General features: G+C 58.0%; 2 protein-coding genes across 8 annotated transcripts; one reads left to right on the top strand and one right to left on the bottom strand.

Annotated features, from left to right (window-relative positions):
- Nucleotides 1-116: 116 nt before the first annotated feature.
- Nucleotides 117-7,058, bottom strand: E2F4 (E2F transcription factor 4). Of its 3 annotated transcripts, none has more exons than XM_058528014.1 (10): nt 6,894-7,058; nt 6,350-6,459; nt 6,047-6,208; nt 5,682-5,725; nt 4,900-4,961; nt 4,389-4,686; nt 3,704-3,835; nt 1,326-1,373; nt 1,107-1,151; nt 117-1,007 (listed from the first exon to the last, which is right to left on the bottom strand). In XM_058528014.1, exons 1-10 carry the CDS (start codon nt 7,026-7,028, stop codon nt 892-894), a joined length of 1,152 nt encoding a protein of 383 aa, XP_058383997.1. In that variant the 5' UTR covers nt 7,029-7,058; the 3' UTR covers nt 117-891. The 3 variants fall into 3 exon arrangements, with proteins under 3 accessions (XP_058383997.1, XP_058383996.1, XP_058383998.1); XM_058528013.1 differs by having other exon boundaries at nt 3,704-3,904; nt 6,894-7,057; XM_058528015.1 differs by lacking the exon at nt 3,704-3,835.
- Nucleotides 7,059-8,646: 1,588 nt separating this feature from the next.
- EXOC3L1 (exocyst complex component 3 like 1) lies at nt 8,647-14,491 on the top strand. 5 transcript variants are annotated; one of them, XM_058527995.1, is made up of 14 exons: nt 8,647-8,780; nt 9,071-9,139; nt 9,361-9,521; nt 9,603-9,822; nt 10,638-11,247; nt 11,327-11,453; nt 11,588-11,713; nt 11,812-11,912; nt 12,123-12,233; nt 13,283-13,412; nt 13,534-13,656; nt 13,740-13,895; nt 13,987-14,111; nt 14,208-14,491. In XM_058527995.1, exons 2-14 carry the CDS (start codon nt 9,094-9,096, stop codon nt 14,395-14,397), a joined length of 2,226 nt encoding a protein of 741 aa, XP_058383978.1. In that variant the 5' UTR covers nt 8,647-8,780; nt 9,071-9,093; the 3' UTR covers nt 14,398-14,491. The 5 variants fall into 5 exon arrangements, with proteins under 5 accessions (XP_058383978.1, XP_058383977.1, XP_058383979.1 ...); XM_058527994.1 differs by having other exon boundaries at nt 9,346-9,521; XM_058527996.1 differs by lacking the exon at nt 12,123-12,233 and having other exon boundaries at nt 9,346-9,521.
- The last annotated feature ends 185 nt before the right edge of the window (nt 14,492-14,676 follow it).

The following is a 14,676-nucleotide window of genomic DNA, read 5'->3' as shown; positions in this document are numbered from 1 at the left end:
GGGCAGACTGCCGGCGCCACCACACCACACCTCCCGTTCCAGCAAGGTGACCCACCAGTCCCACCACCAATCCAGCACAGTCCCAGAGAGGGGCCCCGAAAGAACCAGATCAGAGATAGCCTTAGGCACGGTCTTTATTCACTTGGACACTGTACAAATATTACAATTTCCTTTTGCTGCAAAAAGTATAAAAATAATCTTTATATAGGAATCCATTCGTTACTGCAAATCTTTCTAAGTCTCTGCAAATGGCTCTAAATGACGGTAAATGAATAAACAAGACAGGGGGCTATGGGACAGCGGGAGGTTGGGCCAATCCTCAGGCATTCACCCACCCAGATTCCTAGCTAGAGACCTCTGTTCCTTCCTGTCAGCACCCCCACACCTACACGTTCTCAGGGCTGAGGGCCCCACACAAGGGGGGCACATGGAGAGGCCCAGGAGGAGCTGTAGGGTTAGGGGGTGAAGAGACGTGAAGGAGGCTAGGGGTGGTGCTGGCAAGTGTCCAGCTCCACCCCAGCTTCCCTCCTGGAAGGGGGAGGGGCTGGACAAGCTGACCGATAGGGTGATGGCGGGTCTTCAGTTCTGTGCCACTGGGTGGCAGCTGAGCCTGGGCTCTGGGAGGGCTCGGGGATGGCACAAGGTGGGGGAAGGCCCCAGAAAAGGAAAGGCAAACACTTTGGCTCCACGGTGGAGGGGGCTGAGCCCTTTTACACTGCTCTCCCAGCACAATACAGGTGCCAGTGCAGGAGTGGGAGTTGTGGCCAGAACTGTGCACTGAGGGAAGGCTGTGGTTCACAAGCTGTGTAGGGGTGGGGTGGGGGGAGTTCCCCAGGCAGCCCCTAGGTCAGACAGTCTGTGTCCCAGCCACACAGGGCACATCCCTGTCAGTCAGAGGTTGAGAACAGGCACATCAAAGAGGTCACAGACACCTTCACTCTCGTCCAGGTTGTAGATGTAATCGTGGTCTCCAGGGGGCGGAGAAAGGCGGAGGAGGGGGGCAAACACTGCAGAGAGCACCAGGCTGAGGCCCAGGGCCAAGGCACAACCCAGCTGCCACCCAACCCCCTGCCCACACCCATCCCCCACCTTCCTGGGCCACCCACCTTCTGAGGACATCAGCTCCTCCAGCAGCTCCGAGCTCATACACTCTGGGGAAGGGAGGAAAGCCCATGAAGGAGACACCCAACCCACCCACCCATCAGAAACTTTACTCTCTGCCCAGGTACCAAGCACAACATAAAGTCCTCAGAAGGGCAAGAAAACAGCTGTGAGACCAATGAGCTGTGCCCCTTACCTCAGCCCCAGGAGGAATGCAGCCCTACCTCGTGTGGGATCGAAGATTTCTGACAGCTCTTTGGGGAGTTCCAGAACTAAAAAATAAGAAAGCCATGTTCAAGGACACAGAGATCCAGTCTGCTCCCACTCTAGCCTCTGCTTTCCTCAGATCCTATACCACCCACCCTGGGGCTCCAAGGAGCTGAGATGAGGCCCTGCCCCAGGCCAAGCTGGCATTGTCTGTCAGTCTCCCCTGCTAGGTCCAAATTCCTTAGTGTTGAGCCCAGGGTACCAAAGGCCCATTGCAGGTGACTGGCACAGCCCTTCTAACTCAAAAGGGCAGCAGACTGCTCCCAGCGGGCATACCATGTCTCATAGAGGATGCCCCGTACTTCCCCGCCCTTGCTGAGCACCTGCTCAATGTCAGGCTCAGAGACCACACCCCAGGCCAGGTCACCTGGCAGAGGAGGAGGCAGACACTTCAATAAGGTCTATGCTACAAGGTGACAACTCTGCTGCAAAGGTCTGACAGGGAGGTCACACTTGGGAAGCACAGGAAAAACAAACTGGAGAGGATTTCTGGGGCTGGCTCACAAGGAACTTCATGTGCCAGGTTTAGGGGCTCTGGTTTTATCCAGGAGGCCTTAGGGAGCTGTTAAAAGTACTTTTGTAAACACAGAGATGCCACAGTCGGGCTGTGTTTCAGATAGATCCTTGTCAGCTAGGGTAAAGAGGAGGGTGCTAAAGAATTTAGGATTGGGGCCCGCCCCGTGGCGTAGCGGTTAAGTGCGCGTGCTCCGCTGCTGGCAGCCCGGGTTCGGATCCTGGGCGCGCACCAATGCACCACTTGTCAGGCCATGCTGTGGCGGCATCCCACATAGTGGAGGAAGATGGGAACAGATGTTAGCCCAGGGCCAGGCTTCCTCAGCAAAAAGAGGAGGATTGGCATGGATGTTAGCTCAGGGCTGATCTTCCTCACAAAGGAAGAAAGAATTTAGGATAGAGGTGGCCGGCAGTGATCCTGAGTGTTGATGCTACATGAGGCCACTGATGGCAGATATCTGGGACAGAACTTACTTAGCTGTGGGGTAGGGAACAGAAAGAGAAGAAGGGAGAAGGAGATGGAACTGGAGTGACAGCCAGGTGTCAAGCCTGGGTGACTAGGGCCAATGGTAGGGTATACACAGAGGTGGGAAAGCAAGTTCCAGTTGAGGACATGTGGGAATGAAGTGCCCACTGGATGTGCAGAGGAAGGCACGTGGACACAGGGGTGTGGAGTTCAGGCAAAAGACCTAAGCAAGACAGAGGTTGGGGATTCAACTACCCAGAACTGGGGCCCTCCACAGGTATGGAATGGGACAGAAACCTGGGAAGTGCCCATGATTAAGGGAGCGCCAAGGAGAGATCACAAGGAGAAGCCAGTGAGAGAGAAGAGCCAGGAGCTGGCATCATTAATGCCAAAGGAAAAGAAAAGCATCAACATGGAGAAAGACAGCACAGAGCAAATCAACCTAGAAACCTGTTGGAGCTGGCAGTCAGGGCTGGGAAACTTATCAAGAACAGCACTGGGGGCCGGCCCCGTGGCTTAGCGGTTAAGTGCACGCGCTCTGCTGCTGGCAGCCCGGGTTCGGATCCTGGGCGCGCACCAATGCACTGCTTCTCCAGCCATGCTGAGGCCGTGTCCCACATACAGCAACTAGAAGGAAATGCAGCTATGACATACAACTATCTACTGGGGCTTTGGGGGAAAAAAGATAAATAAATAAAATTATTAAAAAAAAAAAAAAGAGCAGCACTGGTACGGGGGGGGGGGGCAGGGGGTGCAGGGGTCCTGACTGCTGCAACCTGGAGGGTGACTAGGAGACCAAGATATGGAGTGCAGTGGAGTGAAGATGACTTTTTCAAAGAGTCCAGAAAGGAGACAGGGCAGATGAGAGAGGGGGACACAAAGAACGAAGTGTCACTGACTGCGGAGAGACTTAGCAGCGTTTATGGGCTGAGAGGAACAAGTCCTGGAAGAAGCAAACACTCAAGTTGCAGAATGGAGAGGAAACACGAGGCAGATGACATCACCTCTCCTGGGAAGGCGCTGCCCACCTTTGGAGCCTGAGGGCCATACCACAGCCCCTTCCCCAAGAGAGTACTTATGGCTTCTTGAGACCTGAGTCGAAGGGGTGGCAGGCAGAGCTTGAGAGAGGGCCAGTGAGTTCTGTCAGCCCAGGAAGGGGGGCAAAGAGGCATCAGCACCCAAGATGGAGGCGAGGCTCCTCACTCTGGCTGGCAGAGCTCTGGTCTCAAGGCAGGGGTTGATGGCAGGGGGCTGGCCCTTGGGCTGAGAAGACAGGACAGCTGGGTTCCAATTCTGTTTCTGACCTACGACTGGCAGAGGCTGGGTTCTCCCTGCTTCCAGGGAACAAGTACTCACCGCCTGTGGGGTCTGCCTTGATGGGCTCAAAGGAGGTAGAAGGGTTGGGTCCGGATGAACTGCTATTGCTGCTGCTGCTGCTGCTGCTGCTGTCCAGCAGGGCAGAGGACTGCAGCGGCCGGGTGTCCAGTGCTGTCGGGCCCAGCGGGAGTGAGCTGAGCTCACCACTGTCCTTGCTATCGGTTCCAGGGCCACCACTCACTGCAACCACATCCCCCGAACCCAGTCACTTGAGGGCAGGAAGTGGGATATTGAAGCTGGGCATCCTAGAACCCACAGCCAGGATGACTACATTCCTGGTTCCCAGGCCCAAGGCACTGCCAGCCACCTCTGAAGAAGTAACCTGGAAATGAGTCACTGAAGGAGACAGGGGCATGAGGCCTGCAGGAGAGAGACTCATGGACCACTTGGCTGCTGTGACCACATTTCAAGAGGGGCTGCCAGGGCAAGTGAGACACAGGTGGATCCGGGGGAAAACTGCCACCACTAAGGCCCTTTCACACAGTCAGAGATTCTCTGTTAAAAAGGGCTCATCGGATGCCATAGGGGAAGCCAGTTAGGGGCCAGGAAAGGGACAACCCCCCCAGGGTCTTTTCCAACTCTGAGTATGGCATTCCACAACACAGAAGTATTGCCTCTTGGGCCCCAGAGATCACCCTATAACCAGCTGCCCGTCGTGCCTCACCTGTGATCTCAGCAGCTGGACTGGCCACCCCTGGGGCTTCCATGCTGCCGGGGACAGGATTAGGGGTGGTCACCTGGGGACTGCTTGGGCGTGAGGCATCCTGGGGCTGGGCCAGGGCAGGCTTGGGCAGAGGCGAAGGGGTAGAGACAGCAGGTGGGCTCTGGAGCAGATCTTCGGGTGGTGGCACAGGCACTGCCACGGGTGGTGAGCTCCATGCCTCCTTGTTCACCAGCAGCACCTCAATGGGGCCACTCACACTCTTCAGGTGAATCTGGTACTTCTTCTGCCCATTGAGGCCCTGGAGGTGGGGGACAGGTGGAAATGGAAGCAGGCTTGGCTCCTGCCTGACCTGGGGCCAGGGCCACAGTATCCTCTCCCACCCCAGGCTGCCCGTCCTCCTAGATAACCCCAAACCCCAGGCACCCCCCTACCTGCCCCACCCGGGACTTATCGGGTTCCACAGCCAGCACCCGCCCTCAATCAACCCCGCCTGCCTGGGCTGAGCACCCACCTCTGGGATGGGCACCTCCAGGCTGGTGCCTGATGGGGCCCGGATGGCCAGGAGGGTGTCTCCTAGAATGACAAGGAGAATAGGTCAGGGCCTATGGGCTCAATCTGAGCTGGGAATGGGGGTGCCTATCCCTTGGAACAAGGATCATGGTCTCTGAGGGGGTGGACAGTAGGCCTTACCCATACTCCACAGTGGCTGAAGCAGAGAACTAAACCTTTTCTCCTCCCAAGAGCCCAGGGATCAGTAACCAGTAAATCTAGTTTCAAACATGAGGCAAACACTAGTTTCAAAGATCGCTGGCCTTGGGCATCTCACTTCTCAATTGATGGGGCTGCTGCTCCCTAGGTGTAGGTGTTCAGGCCAAGGCCAACATCCCTTCCCCAGGACCAATCTGGGGGATGCAAGATGGAGAAGGAACAGTTCCTGTATTCACAATGCAACTAACTACAGGTTGGAAATGGGCACCTTTGCCCCCTGCATACAAGCACGCACACACACTCTCCCCCTTATGCCTGTCACGCCTGAGAAGCCATACTCGGGGACAGTGCAGATGGTGGCTGACCTGGGATCCAGCCCAGGATTCTTGTACCCTCTCAGTATGGTTGGCCTCCACAGGGTCCCAGTGACCCTCAAACCCAGGACTTACCCTGCCTGGTTCCTCTTTGGCAGGCCCCAGGAGCCCTCTTAAGAGACAGAACTCTCCTTGGGCACTGAGGCCACTGCTCAGAGCTGTGGCTCAGCCCATGCCCTCCCCCATCTCCCCCTACCCAGGCTCTGCTCACCAGCAAAGCATCTGCAGATGTCCTCGTGAGTCACGTAGGCCAAGGTGTGGGGGTTAAGGAGAATGGCTGATGCCCTGCCTATGGTGACAGATGGCAGACACAGAGAAGACCCAGCTCTTTAGCAAAGGTCTGACATACAAGCCCTCAAAGAAAGTCCTGGCCCTTGGGGTCTACATGGGGAGGGATCACAGGCCAAGACGGGTAAGGGAGGGGCTCCGAGGAGGCAGCCCCAGGCTGGGAGCTGGCCAGGAGCTGCAGGACCATCCTCCCAAGAGTAATAGGGCCTAGGGTACCAGAAAGCAAACCCAGCTGGACTAGAGGGCCCCTCGCCCACTCCCTGGGAGCAGGGACTGCCAGGAGGATATCAGCTGTTCTGCACGTCCTCTGTGACGTTCCGGATGCTCTGCTGCACCCACACCTTGTGCTGGTCCAGTTCTTGCTCCCGCTGCTGCAGCTCCTCGATCTCTGCCTTGAGCTCAATCAGCTTGTCCGCAATCTCTCGGGTATTGCAGCCAGGCCCCACGCCTCTGAGCCCAGGGAACGGGGCTGAGAGGGGCTGCCAGGAACTCTGGGTCCCATGGCCCCTACTCTCTCCTGTACCCTCCACCCCACACCCCTGACACTTCCGGGTAGGAGATCCCATCGCCCTCCCAGGTGTCCCCACTCACTTCCACTGGATGCTATTCTTGGATTTTTTCTCGATCAATCCGATCCCTTCCAGCACGTTGGTAATGTCGTAAATCCGCCGCTTCTGGCGCACAGCTAGGGTGTCAGCTGCCTGGCAGACAAAACGGAGTGGAGGACGCTGAGCCGCACTCTCAGGTGTACTCCCAGCTACCTTGAGACTTGGTCTGGAGTGGTCAGGAAAGAGGGTGGCCTGGGCCCCAACCCTCCTCCCAGGCACTACAGCAGCTCAGGACCGCGGCGCGGGAAGTGGCCTGGCACAGCCTAAACTGATGTTCTGATGCTGTTCTCCCCACAGCAGCCGGGGAGGGCCACGAGGACCAGCACCTGCAGCCCCGAGCCTGACACAGCTGACGCCCAATAACCTCGGCCGAATGAATGAAACAGCTCCCGGCCTCCCTCCTGTGAGAAAGCACACAGATGGCGGCCTACTCTCTGGGGCTCAGCGGGGCCGCCCCGGGGGGTTCCCGCTACCAGCCACAGGCCTGGTCCACCATCCTCCCTGTCGCCCCTTAGTCCGGGCCGCACCAGCTTGAGGTCAAGCACGCCGTCCTTGGCCTCCTGCAGAAGCGACACGAACTTGGTGGTGAGAAGTCCCAAGCTCTTCTCATGCCGGCTTGGGGTACCCGGAGGCGGCGGCGCCTGTGGCCCGGCCTCCGCCATCGCGCCTGCCCGCCGCCTCCCCTCAGCCAGGCCAGGCCAGGCCGGCGCCCCCGCCACTTCCGCTTCCGTTCCTGGCCACCCGGCCGCCAGCGCCAGCGTCGCTGATTCCGCTTCCGCCCCGCGCCCTCCCAGGGAACCCGGCGCAATTCCTCTCTGCCGTCAGGGCCGAAAACTTCGGGGACCATCAGCAAATGTCCAACCGCCAAAGAGGACGAAAACAACCGACGCGCCCGGGAAACAGGATATGGTGCCGAGGGAGGAAGTCGGTGGGCAGCCCTGGCAGTAGAGAAGGGGGAGCCACTGGAAACTTACTGGCTGGCCAACTTGCCCCAACTCCACTAACTCTGCCCCATCCCCCATCTTGGGAGAGGAGACCATGCTGCCTGATGAACCCAATGTGTTTCTCCAAACCTGCTCCTAGAGGCTGCCCCGCCTTCTTGGGGCACCCTATTCCTGTCTCTCATTTCCTGCCAACAGCAAGCACTAACTACATCTAGCTTATCCACTTGTCTCCATCCCCACCCCCCTTCCCTGTCCCAGCCTCATCTTTCTCTTGTCTCCATAATTCAGTGCTGAGAAGCCATGGAATTATAACTACTTTTCAGCCAATGCAAACATGTTTACCTATATGTAAATATATATAAAGCACTTAGAGCAGTTCCTGGTGTGGAAGGATTATGTGTTTGCTAGTATCATTTTGTTATTTTTAACATTGTAATTATTTATTATTGTTTATTTTAGGTCAGGTTCTTTGGGAAACAGACTTTGAGACAGGGATTTGGCTGCAGAAAGTTTATTGAGGATCCACACTTGTAAGGGAGTAAGACAAACAGAATTGGGCAGAGAGGGGAATTAAACTGTGATGCAGTTATAATAGAGGGCTCAGCTCATCCTACTAGGAGCTCTGAAACTGGGGTGGCCCTTCCAAGGCATTCCACGTTCAGGCAAGGGTAATGGGCCTTTGTGCCCTAACATTGACCAGGACACTCAGCTGTGAGACCTCAGCAGCCTACACTCCTGGCGGCTAGGGGAACTAGTGTCTTTGTCCTGAGGATGGATTTGGGTGTGCACCAGAGTCCACTGCATTATGACTACCTTTTAGTCCCTTCCATGGCCCCCTTTAACTCTCAAGATAAACACAGCTTTCATAGCCCTTCCACCCTCTCCTGCCATCACCCACCACACACCTTCTTCACAACAGCCTGCGGTCTCTCCTCTACAGAGGCACACACCCTCCTCTGAGGGGTCCTTCCACATGGTTTTCATTCTGTGATGTTGTTGTCTGCATCCATATTGGCACACCCCACTCTCCACCCCAGGTTGGGGCCATCGAGTTCATGTCCATGTCCCGAGCATGAAGAGATCCTGGGTAGGCTGGTCAAGACTCAATGATCACAGGGCGTACACCCCCCTCCCCCCAAGGAAGTGGTGCCCAGCCCTCCCCGCCCCATCTCACAGTGCAGATGTTCTTTCCTGTTGGGAATAAAGCACCAGAGACTCAGCTTCCTTCCTTTCTGCATGTGGCCTTGGGGAGGGAGGGGCCTTGGAAGGAGGAGGGGGCTCCTGGGCAGGGAGGTGGGACAGAGGCTTCCTTGGGGAGAAGAATTCTGCTGCATGCCGAGGTGTGGGCCACAGCCACCCAGGCCTCGTGAGCCAGTGGAGGGAGTGTCCAGCTCTGCTGTGAGGGCCGGGGGAGAGGGCCATCCTCAAGGCCAAGGCTGTTTGCGGAGGAGAGAGAACTGGTCAAGCCTGGTGAGTTCCAAACCAAGCTGTCCTCTTTAACGCAGAGCAGGAACGGGGTCCAGCAGAGGCCTGTGCCTACCCTGCCTCACTTGGCACCTGCTGGGGCAAAACTGAGAAACCCAGCAGGCAAGGGCTTCTCAGGTGCTTCCCCATCACACCCACCTCCCTCTCATTTCCTGAGGGGGCTGGGCAAGGACCTCTCTCCTCCTTCTCAGAGGGGCCTAGAGGGAGGCTGCAGCTCAAAGGAGGATCTACTCTGCCTGCTCTAACCCAGACCCTCACCCCCATTCCTACCTCAGCTCCGGCTCCTCCAGGGCCTGCCATGGACTCAGCAGCCAAGGACGAAATGCAGCCGGCTCTTCCCCCTGGTATGAACCCTCTGGGTGGGCTGAGGGAGGGACGGTGGCAAGAAAGATGGGAATGGTGGGATTGGGTCCTCCCTGCCAGGTCTGGCTGGAGCTCTATAGGGCAGTGAGAGGAGTGACTGCCCTGGGGGACAGGCTGAGGAGTAGGAAGGGGAGCAGGTTCGGCGGCCACTTCCTGCAGGCCCTGCCCAACTGACGTGGCTGCCCAGGCTCTTCCTGCCCAGGGCCTGAGTGGCCGGAGCAGGAGAGGGCGGAGCGGCTGGCCCGAGGCGCAGCACTCAAGTGGGCTTCGGGCATCTTCTACCGGCCGGAGCAGCTGGCCAGGCTGGGCCAATATCGCAGCCGTGAGGTGCAGCGTACCTGCTCCCTGGAAGCACGCATCAAGGTGGGCAGCAGGCAGGGGGCAGGAGTGCTGGGGGTGGGCTGCAGGGCTGGCCAGACATCACTGGCTGCCTCTCTCTCACAGTCGGTGGTGCAGTCATACCTGGAGGGCGTGAAGACTGGGGTGTGGCAGCTGGCTCGGGCCCTTGAGGCCGTGCAGGGAGTCCATGAGGCCCTGGGCCAGGCCCGCGGGTTGCTCCGGGGCATGGCAGAGGCAACACAGACCCTAGAGCCGCTGCGAGAGCGGGTTGCCCAGCACAAGCAACTGCAGGCCCTGTCTCAGCTGCTGCCCCGGCTGCAGGCAGGTGAGTGTGCAGGGGCACTGGGCCTCAGCCTTCCAACACTTAGTCAACAAATGCCCATCACTAATCAAGGGGCGGGGGCACTAGTGAGAGACTGCATGGAGGGACACACCACAGACCTCCCAGAGAGTAACTTAGGCTTCAAATGGCATATGAAGCAGGGTGCAAGTCAGCTCATTCTGGGGTTCCCAAGCATGGGATGTCTGAGTCAGGACTGACACCCAGTCAAGCAGCTCTGGACACCCTCATTGTTAATATGTTGAAATATCCCTAAAAGAGTGGGTGAATAGCCACTAGCATGGTCCCCCAGTTCCTCCCTGTCTTCCCTCCAGGATCCCTGACTTCCTCACGTTCCATCAGCTCAAGGGTTTACACCAGGCCCACCAGGCTGCTAGGACCTTCCCTGGCTCCTTTCAGATTGGCCAATGCTCTACTGTACCAGTTATTAAATATTTTATTTATTTATTTATTTATTTTTTGTGAGGAAGATCAGCCCTGAGCTAACATCCATGCCAATCCTCCTCTTTTTGCTGAGGAAGACCGGCCCTGAGCTAACATCCGTGCTTGTCTTCCTCCACTTTATATGGGACATCGCCACAGCATGGCCTGACAAGTGGTGCATCGGTGCGCGCCCGGGATCCGAACCTGGGCCGCCAGCAGCGGAGTGCGTGCACTTAACCGCTACACCACGGGGCCGGCCCCGGTTATTAAATATTTTAGACATCACCGCAGCCCCAGGGCCTCAGCATCTGCTGCTGTACCCATTACACAGGTGAGAAGGCTGAGACCCAGTGCTGTCTTCTTTCCTCCATCCTTAGTGCCGGCTGCAGTGGCCCACACACAGACCCTGATCAGTGCCCAGCGGCTCTTGGAGGCATATGTGAGCCTTCGGGAGCTGGAGCAGCTGCGAGAGGAGACCTGGGCACCTCTCGGGGGCCTGGAACTGCCAGTCTTCGAGGGGCTGGGCCATCTAGCTGAGGCATTGGGCCAGGCTGTGGAGGCAGCTGCAGGGGCTGCGGGGCAGCTGGCACGGGAGGACCCAGCCCTGCTAGTGGCTGCTGTGCGCGTGGCAGAGGTGGATGCTGGGCATACAACCTCCCTGGAACAGGCTCCTCGGGACTGGCGGCAGCGCTGTCTGCAGGCACTACAGGAAGGCCTGGAGCGGATCCACTTTGGAACACTGTTGCCTGGGCCTGGGGCCCTAGAAGGGTGGCTGGAAGCTCTGCGGGTGGCTCTACCAGCCGAGTTGGCCACAGCTGAGGCACTAGTAGCACCCTGCTGCCCACCACACTACAAGGTGGTCCAGCTCTGGGCCCACACCCTGCACAGCGGCCTGCGCCACTGCCTGCAGCAACTCCTGGAAGGGCCTGAGCTGGGAGCTGCTGATGCCTTCACCTTGCTGCATTGGGCACTGCATGTGTACCTGGGGTCAGTGCCCTTGGGGCAATGGGAAGTGGGTGGGTCAGAGGCTGGGGGTTCAGCATGACACTGGGCTATCCATCTCTAGGCCAGAAATGATGGGGAGCTTGGAGTGCCTGGAGTTGGGGCCTGAGGCTGACGTGTCTCAGCTGGAACCCCTCCTGACCGCAGAGAACATAGAACATCTAGAGGCAACATTTGTGGCCAAAGTCCAGGTGAGTAGTTGGGGCCAGGTCCAAAGAAGCTTTGCCACCAGCTGTGGGCCTGTATCTGTTGAGTCACATGTCTACCTGTCTCTAGCAGTATCAGTGTCCTGCTACATCCTGCTGCCCCTTGCTCCTTCCCCTAGGCAAGTGTGGCCCAGTGGCTGCAGAAAGCACTGGATGGGGAGGTAGCCGAGTGGAGCCGAGAGCAAGAGCCTGACACAGACACGTCTGGCTTCTACCACTCACCAATGCCGGCCATTGTGCTGCAGGTGGGTGGGAAGTGGTGAGGCAGGTGGGCAGCCCCCTTAAGGAAGGGGAGGAGGGCAGGGTTAAGACTCTGCTGATGGCTGCCCATCCCTGCCTGTAGATCCTGGAAGAGAACATTCGTGTAACGAGCCTGGTCAGTGAGTCGCTGCAGCAGCGGGTGCATGGCATGGCACTGTCAGAACTGGGCACATTTCTGAGGAGGTCTGCCATGGCACTGACCTACTCCTAACCCCTGGCCCTACTCCTGGGGCAGCTCAAAGGGGCTGCGAGTGAATAAGGCACACCAGTGGGAAATGGATCCTCCAAAACAGGGCCTTGGGTATCTTGGAGGTGGGGCTGGAGTAGCAGAGACTGGGGTTGTGGGAGCACCACAGTGACAGCAGGTACAGGAGCCACCTCTGCCCTTTGCAGCTTCAGTGATGCTCTGATCCGATTCTCGCGAGACCACCTCAGGGGGGAAGCAATGGCCCCTCACTATGTACCCTACCTACTGGCCACCCTCAACCACCAATCAGCACTCAGGTACCAGGAGGCCCCCACTGAACCCCACCTTCACTAACCCCTAACTGAACACCTATTAGGTATGGACTCAGCCCACATTAGGCCATTAGGAATTTTGGACTCATGTAGCCCTGGGGGTCCAATCCTAGTTCTACTAATTACTATCTGGGTGACCTTGAGCGAGTTACCTAATCTCTCTGAATCTTGCTTTTCTCATAAGTATTGTACGGGTAATAAGGGGATGTTCTGAGAATCACATGATATAACAAGTGTGAAGTACTTACCACAGTGCCTGGCACATAGTCATTATTCATTCATTCAACAATACTTACCAATGCCCTACTCTGTGCCAGGTAATGTCTGGGGTTACAGCTGTGAACAAAGAAAAAAAATTCCTGGGCTGGCCCCGTGGCTTAGCGGTTAAGTGCGAGTGCTCGGCTACTGGCAGCCCGGGTTCGGATCCCGGGTGCGCAACGACGCACCGCTTCTCCAGCCACGCTGAGGCCACGTCCCACATACAGCAACTAGAAGGATGTGCAACTATGATATACAACTATCTACTGGGGCTTTGGGGAAAAAAAAAGGAGGAGGATTGGCGATAGATGTTAGCTCAGAGCTGGTCTTCCTCAGCAAAAAGAGGAGGATTAGCGTGGATGTTAGCTCAGGGCTGATCTTCACAAAACAACAACAACAAAAATTCCCTTCCTTTTGGGTCTTATGTTCTTTGGAATGGGGGCAGAGAGGACAAACAAGTTAATGATGATTTTTACTCCCTCTTGCCAGTGATTAACTCTCTCCCCTTATAGAAACAGAAACCAAAAGATATGATTTGCTCAAGGTCACACTGCGAATTAGAGGCAGGTCCGGCTAGGCTGTGTCCCTTCTAGCTCGCTGAGCCCACCACTCCCAGCCTCAGTCGACGACCCAGGCCTTCAGAAGTGCCGGGAGCCGCCTTTCTTGCCCCCTCCCGCCACACACTTGCGCCACTAGGTGGCGCTGGAGTGGCTAGACAACCGAGGGCCGTGTGGGCCTTGGCCTTGGTCCTGAAGCTGTACTTTTGGTCGGTCCAGCTCCTCCGTGTCCGTCCTGCAGCCCAACGGGGAGGCTTCAGGGGCCCTGGCTCCGGTGGAGGCAGCGCTGGACGAGTTGCAGAGGAGGATCTGCCGCCTGGTGTTGGAGGCGCTGCTAGTGGAGCTCCAGGTGAGGCTTCAGGTGGGGATGGGGGTGGCAGGAGGAGATATAGCGTATGTATGGGGGTCTCTGCGGGGAATGCCGGGTCTGGATCGTCCCTCTAGCCCCGTCTTTGTCCCCCCTCCTCTAGCCCCTGTTCGAGGCTCTGCCCTCGCGTCGGTGGCTGTCGAGCTCGGAGCTGCTGGACGATGTGTGTGAGCGGACGGCGCGCTTCTGCCGGGACTTCTGGCGCGTGCGGAATCCCGCGGTCCAGGTGAGTTTGGGGGGAAAGGCTGGGGAGCGGGAAAGCGCCCATGAAAAAGCCATCCTGGACGCATTTGATCGCTCTCCCCGCAGCTGCTGCTGGCCGAGGTGGAGCGTACTGTGGTGCTGCAGTACCTACGCGCGCTGATGCAGGGCCGCCTAGTGTGCCGCGGCGCCGAGGAGCGGACCCAGGCGGCCGAGCGCCTAAGGCACGATGCCGCCCAGCTTCAAGAGCTTTTCCTCGGTTTGGTGAGAGCTCGTTGGGCGAGCAGATAGGCGGGAATCTCAGTGGTTGGGTGGGGGCCGAGGGCCGGCGAGAGACCTATCCCCACGTGCTCAGGGCCTGGAGGAGAGCGTTCAGTGCGCGCCGGTGCTGCTCGCCCTGCGGGAGCTGCTGAATCTCCGCGACCCCATGCTGCTTGGCCTCGAGGTGGCAGGCCTGCGGCAACAATTTCCCGATGTGAGGTGCGAAGACTGGGTGGGGGAGAGGGATGGGGCAGAAAGGGAGGAGGGACTTGGGGGGGCGGGGCGGGGCTGACTCACCTCCGTGGTGCCCCCTAGCGAAGATCACGTCTCTGCCCTCTTGGACCTGCGCGGAGACGTGTCCCGAGAGCAGCGCCTGGCCGCACTCAGCTCCCTGCAGGCTGGCCCACAGCCCTCGCCCCCAGTGGGTCGTCGAGCACTCTTCAGCCTCGTGCCAGCCCCTACGCCCGCGCCGTCCTCCTGCCTCCCCTCGAGGCCCTGTGCGTGACACCTGGCTTTCCGCAGAATAAAGCCTCAGCTCCCCTACGCCTGAATTATGTGTGTTGGGGAAGGGGGCATGAAATAAAAGTGCCCGTGAAGGTTAGGGGGTCTACGCACAGTGACATGCCTCAGGTATCCTGGCTACAATCCTGATATACGGCGTGCGCCCCACCTATTCCGGCATCACCTTTGTGTGTGGACTGCGTTCCCAAGTACCCGGGCTTCTGCCCCAGTACGCACACTACGCTCCCACGTATCCGCGCCGGGGCAGTGAGCTCCGGTCTCC

Source organism: Diceros bicornis, chromosome 32 (assembly GCF_020826845.1).
Source record: "Diceros bicornis minor isolate mBicDic1 chromosome 32, mDicBic1.mat.cur, whole genome shotgun sequence".
In the NCBI taxonomy this organism is placed as follows: Eukaryota; Metazoa; Chordata; class Mammalia; order Perissodactyla; family Rhinocerotidae; genus Diceros; species Diceros bicornis.
This window is presented reverse-complemented; position numbering and strand designations above follow the sequence as displayed.

Excerpts from the sequence above, each read along its gene's own strand:
- E2F4 (XM_058528013.1), bottom strand. The coding sequence starts at position 7,028 with ATGGCGGAGGCCGGGCCACAGGCGCCGCCGCCTCCGGGTACCCCAAGC. Across the intron at positions 4,962-5,681 it reads CATCTGCAGATGCTTTGCTG|GAGACACCCTCCTGGCCATC; the intron begins GTGAGCAGAGCC and ends TTGTCATTCTAG. Across the intron at positions 4,687-4,899 it reads TGGAGGTGCCCATCCCAGAG|GGCCTCAATGGGCAGAAGAA; the intron begins GTGGGTGCTCAG and ends CCCCACCTCCAG.
- EXOC3L1 (XM_058527992.1), top strand. The coding sequence starts at position 9,094 with ATGGACTCAGCAGCCAAGGACGAAATGCAGCCGGCTCTTCCCCCTG. Across the intron at positions 11,248-11,326 it reads GCACTGCATGTGTACCTGGG|GCCAGAAATGATGGGGAGCT; the intron begins GTCAGTGCCCTT and ends ATCCATCTCTAG. Across the intron at positions 13,413-13,533 it reads CGCTGCTAGTGGAGCTCCAG|CCCCTGTTCGAGGCTCTGCC; the intron begins GTGAGGCTTCAG and ends CCCCTCCTCTAG.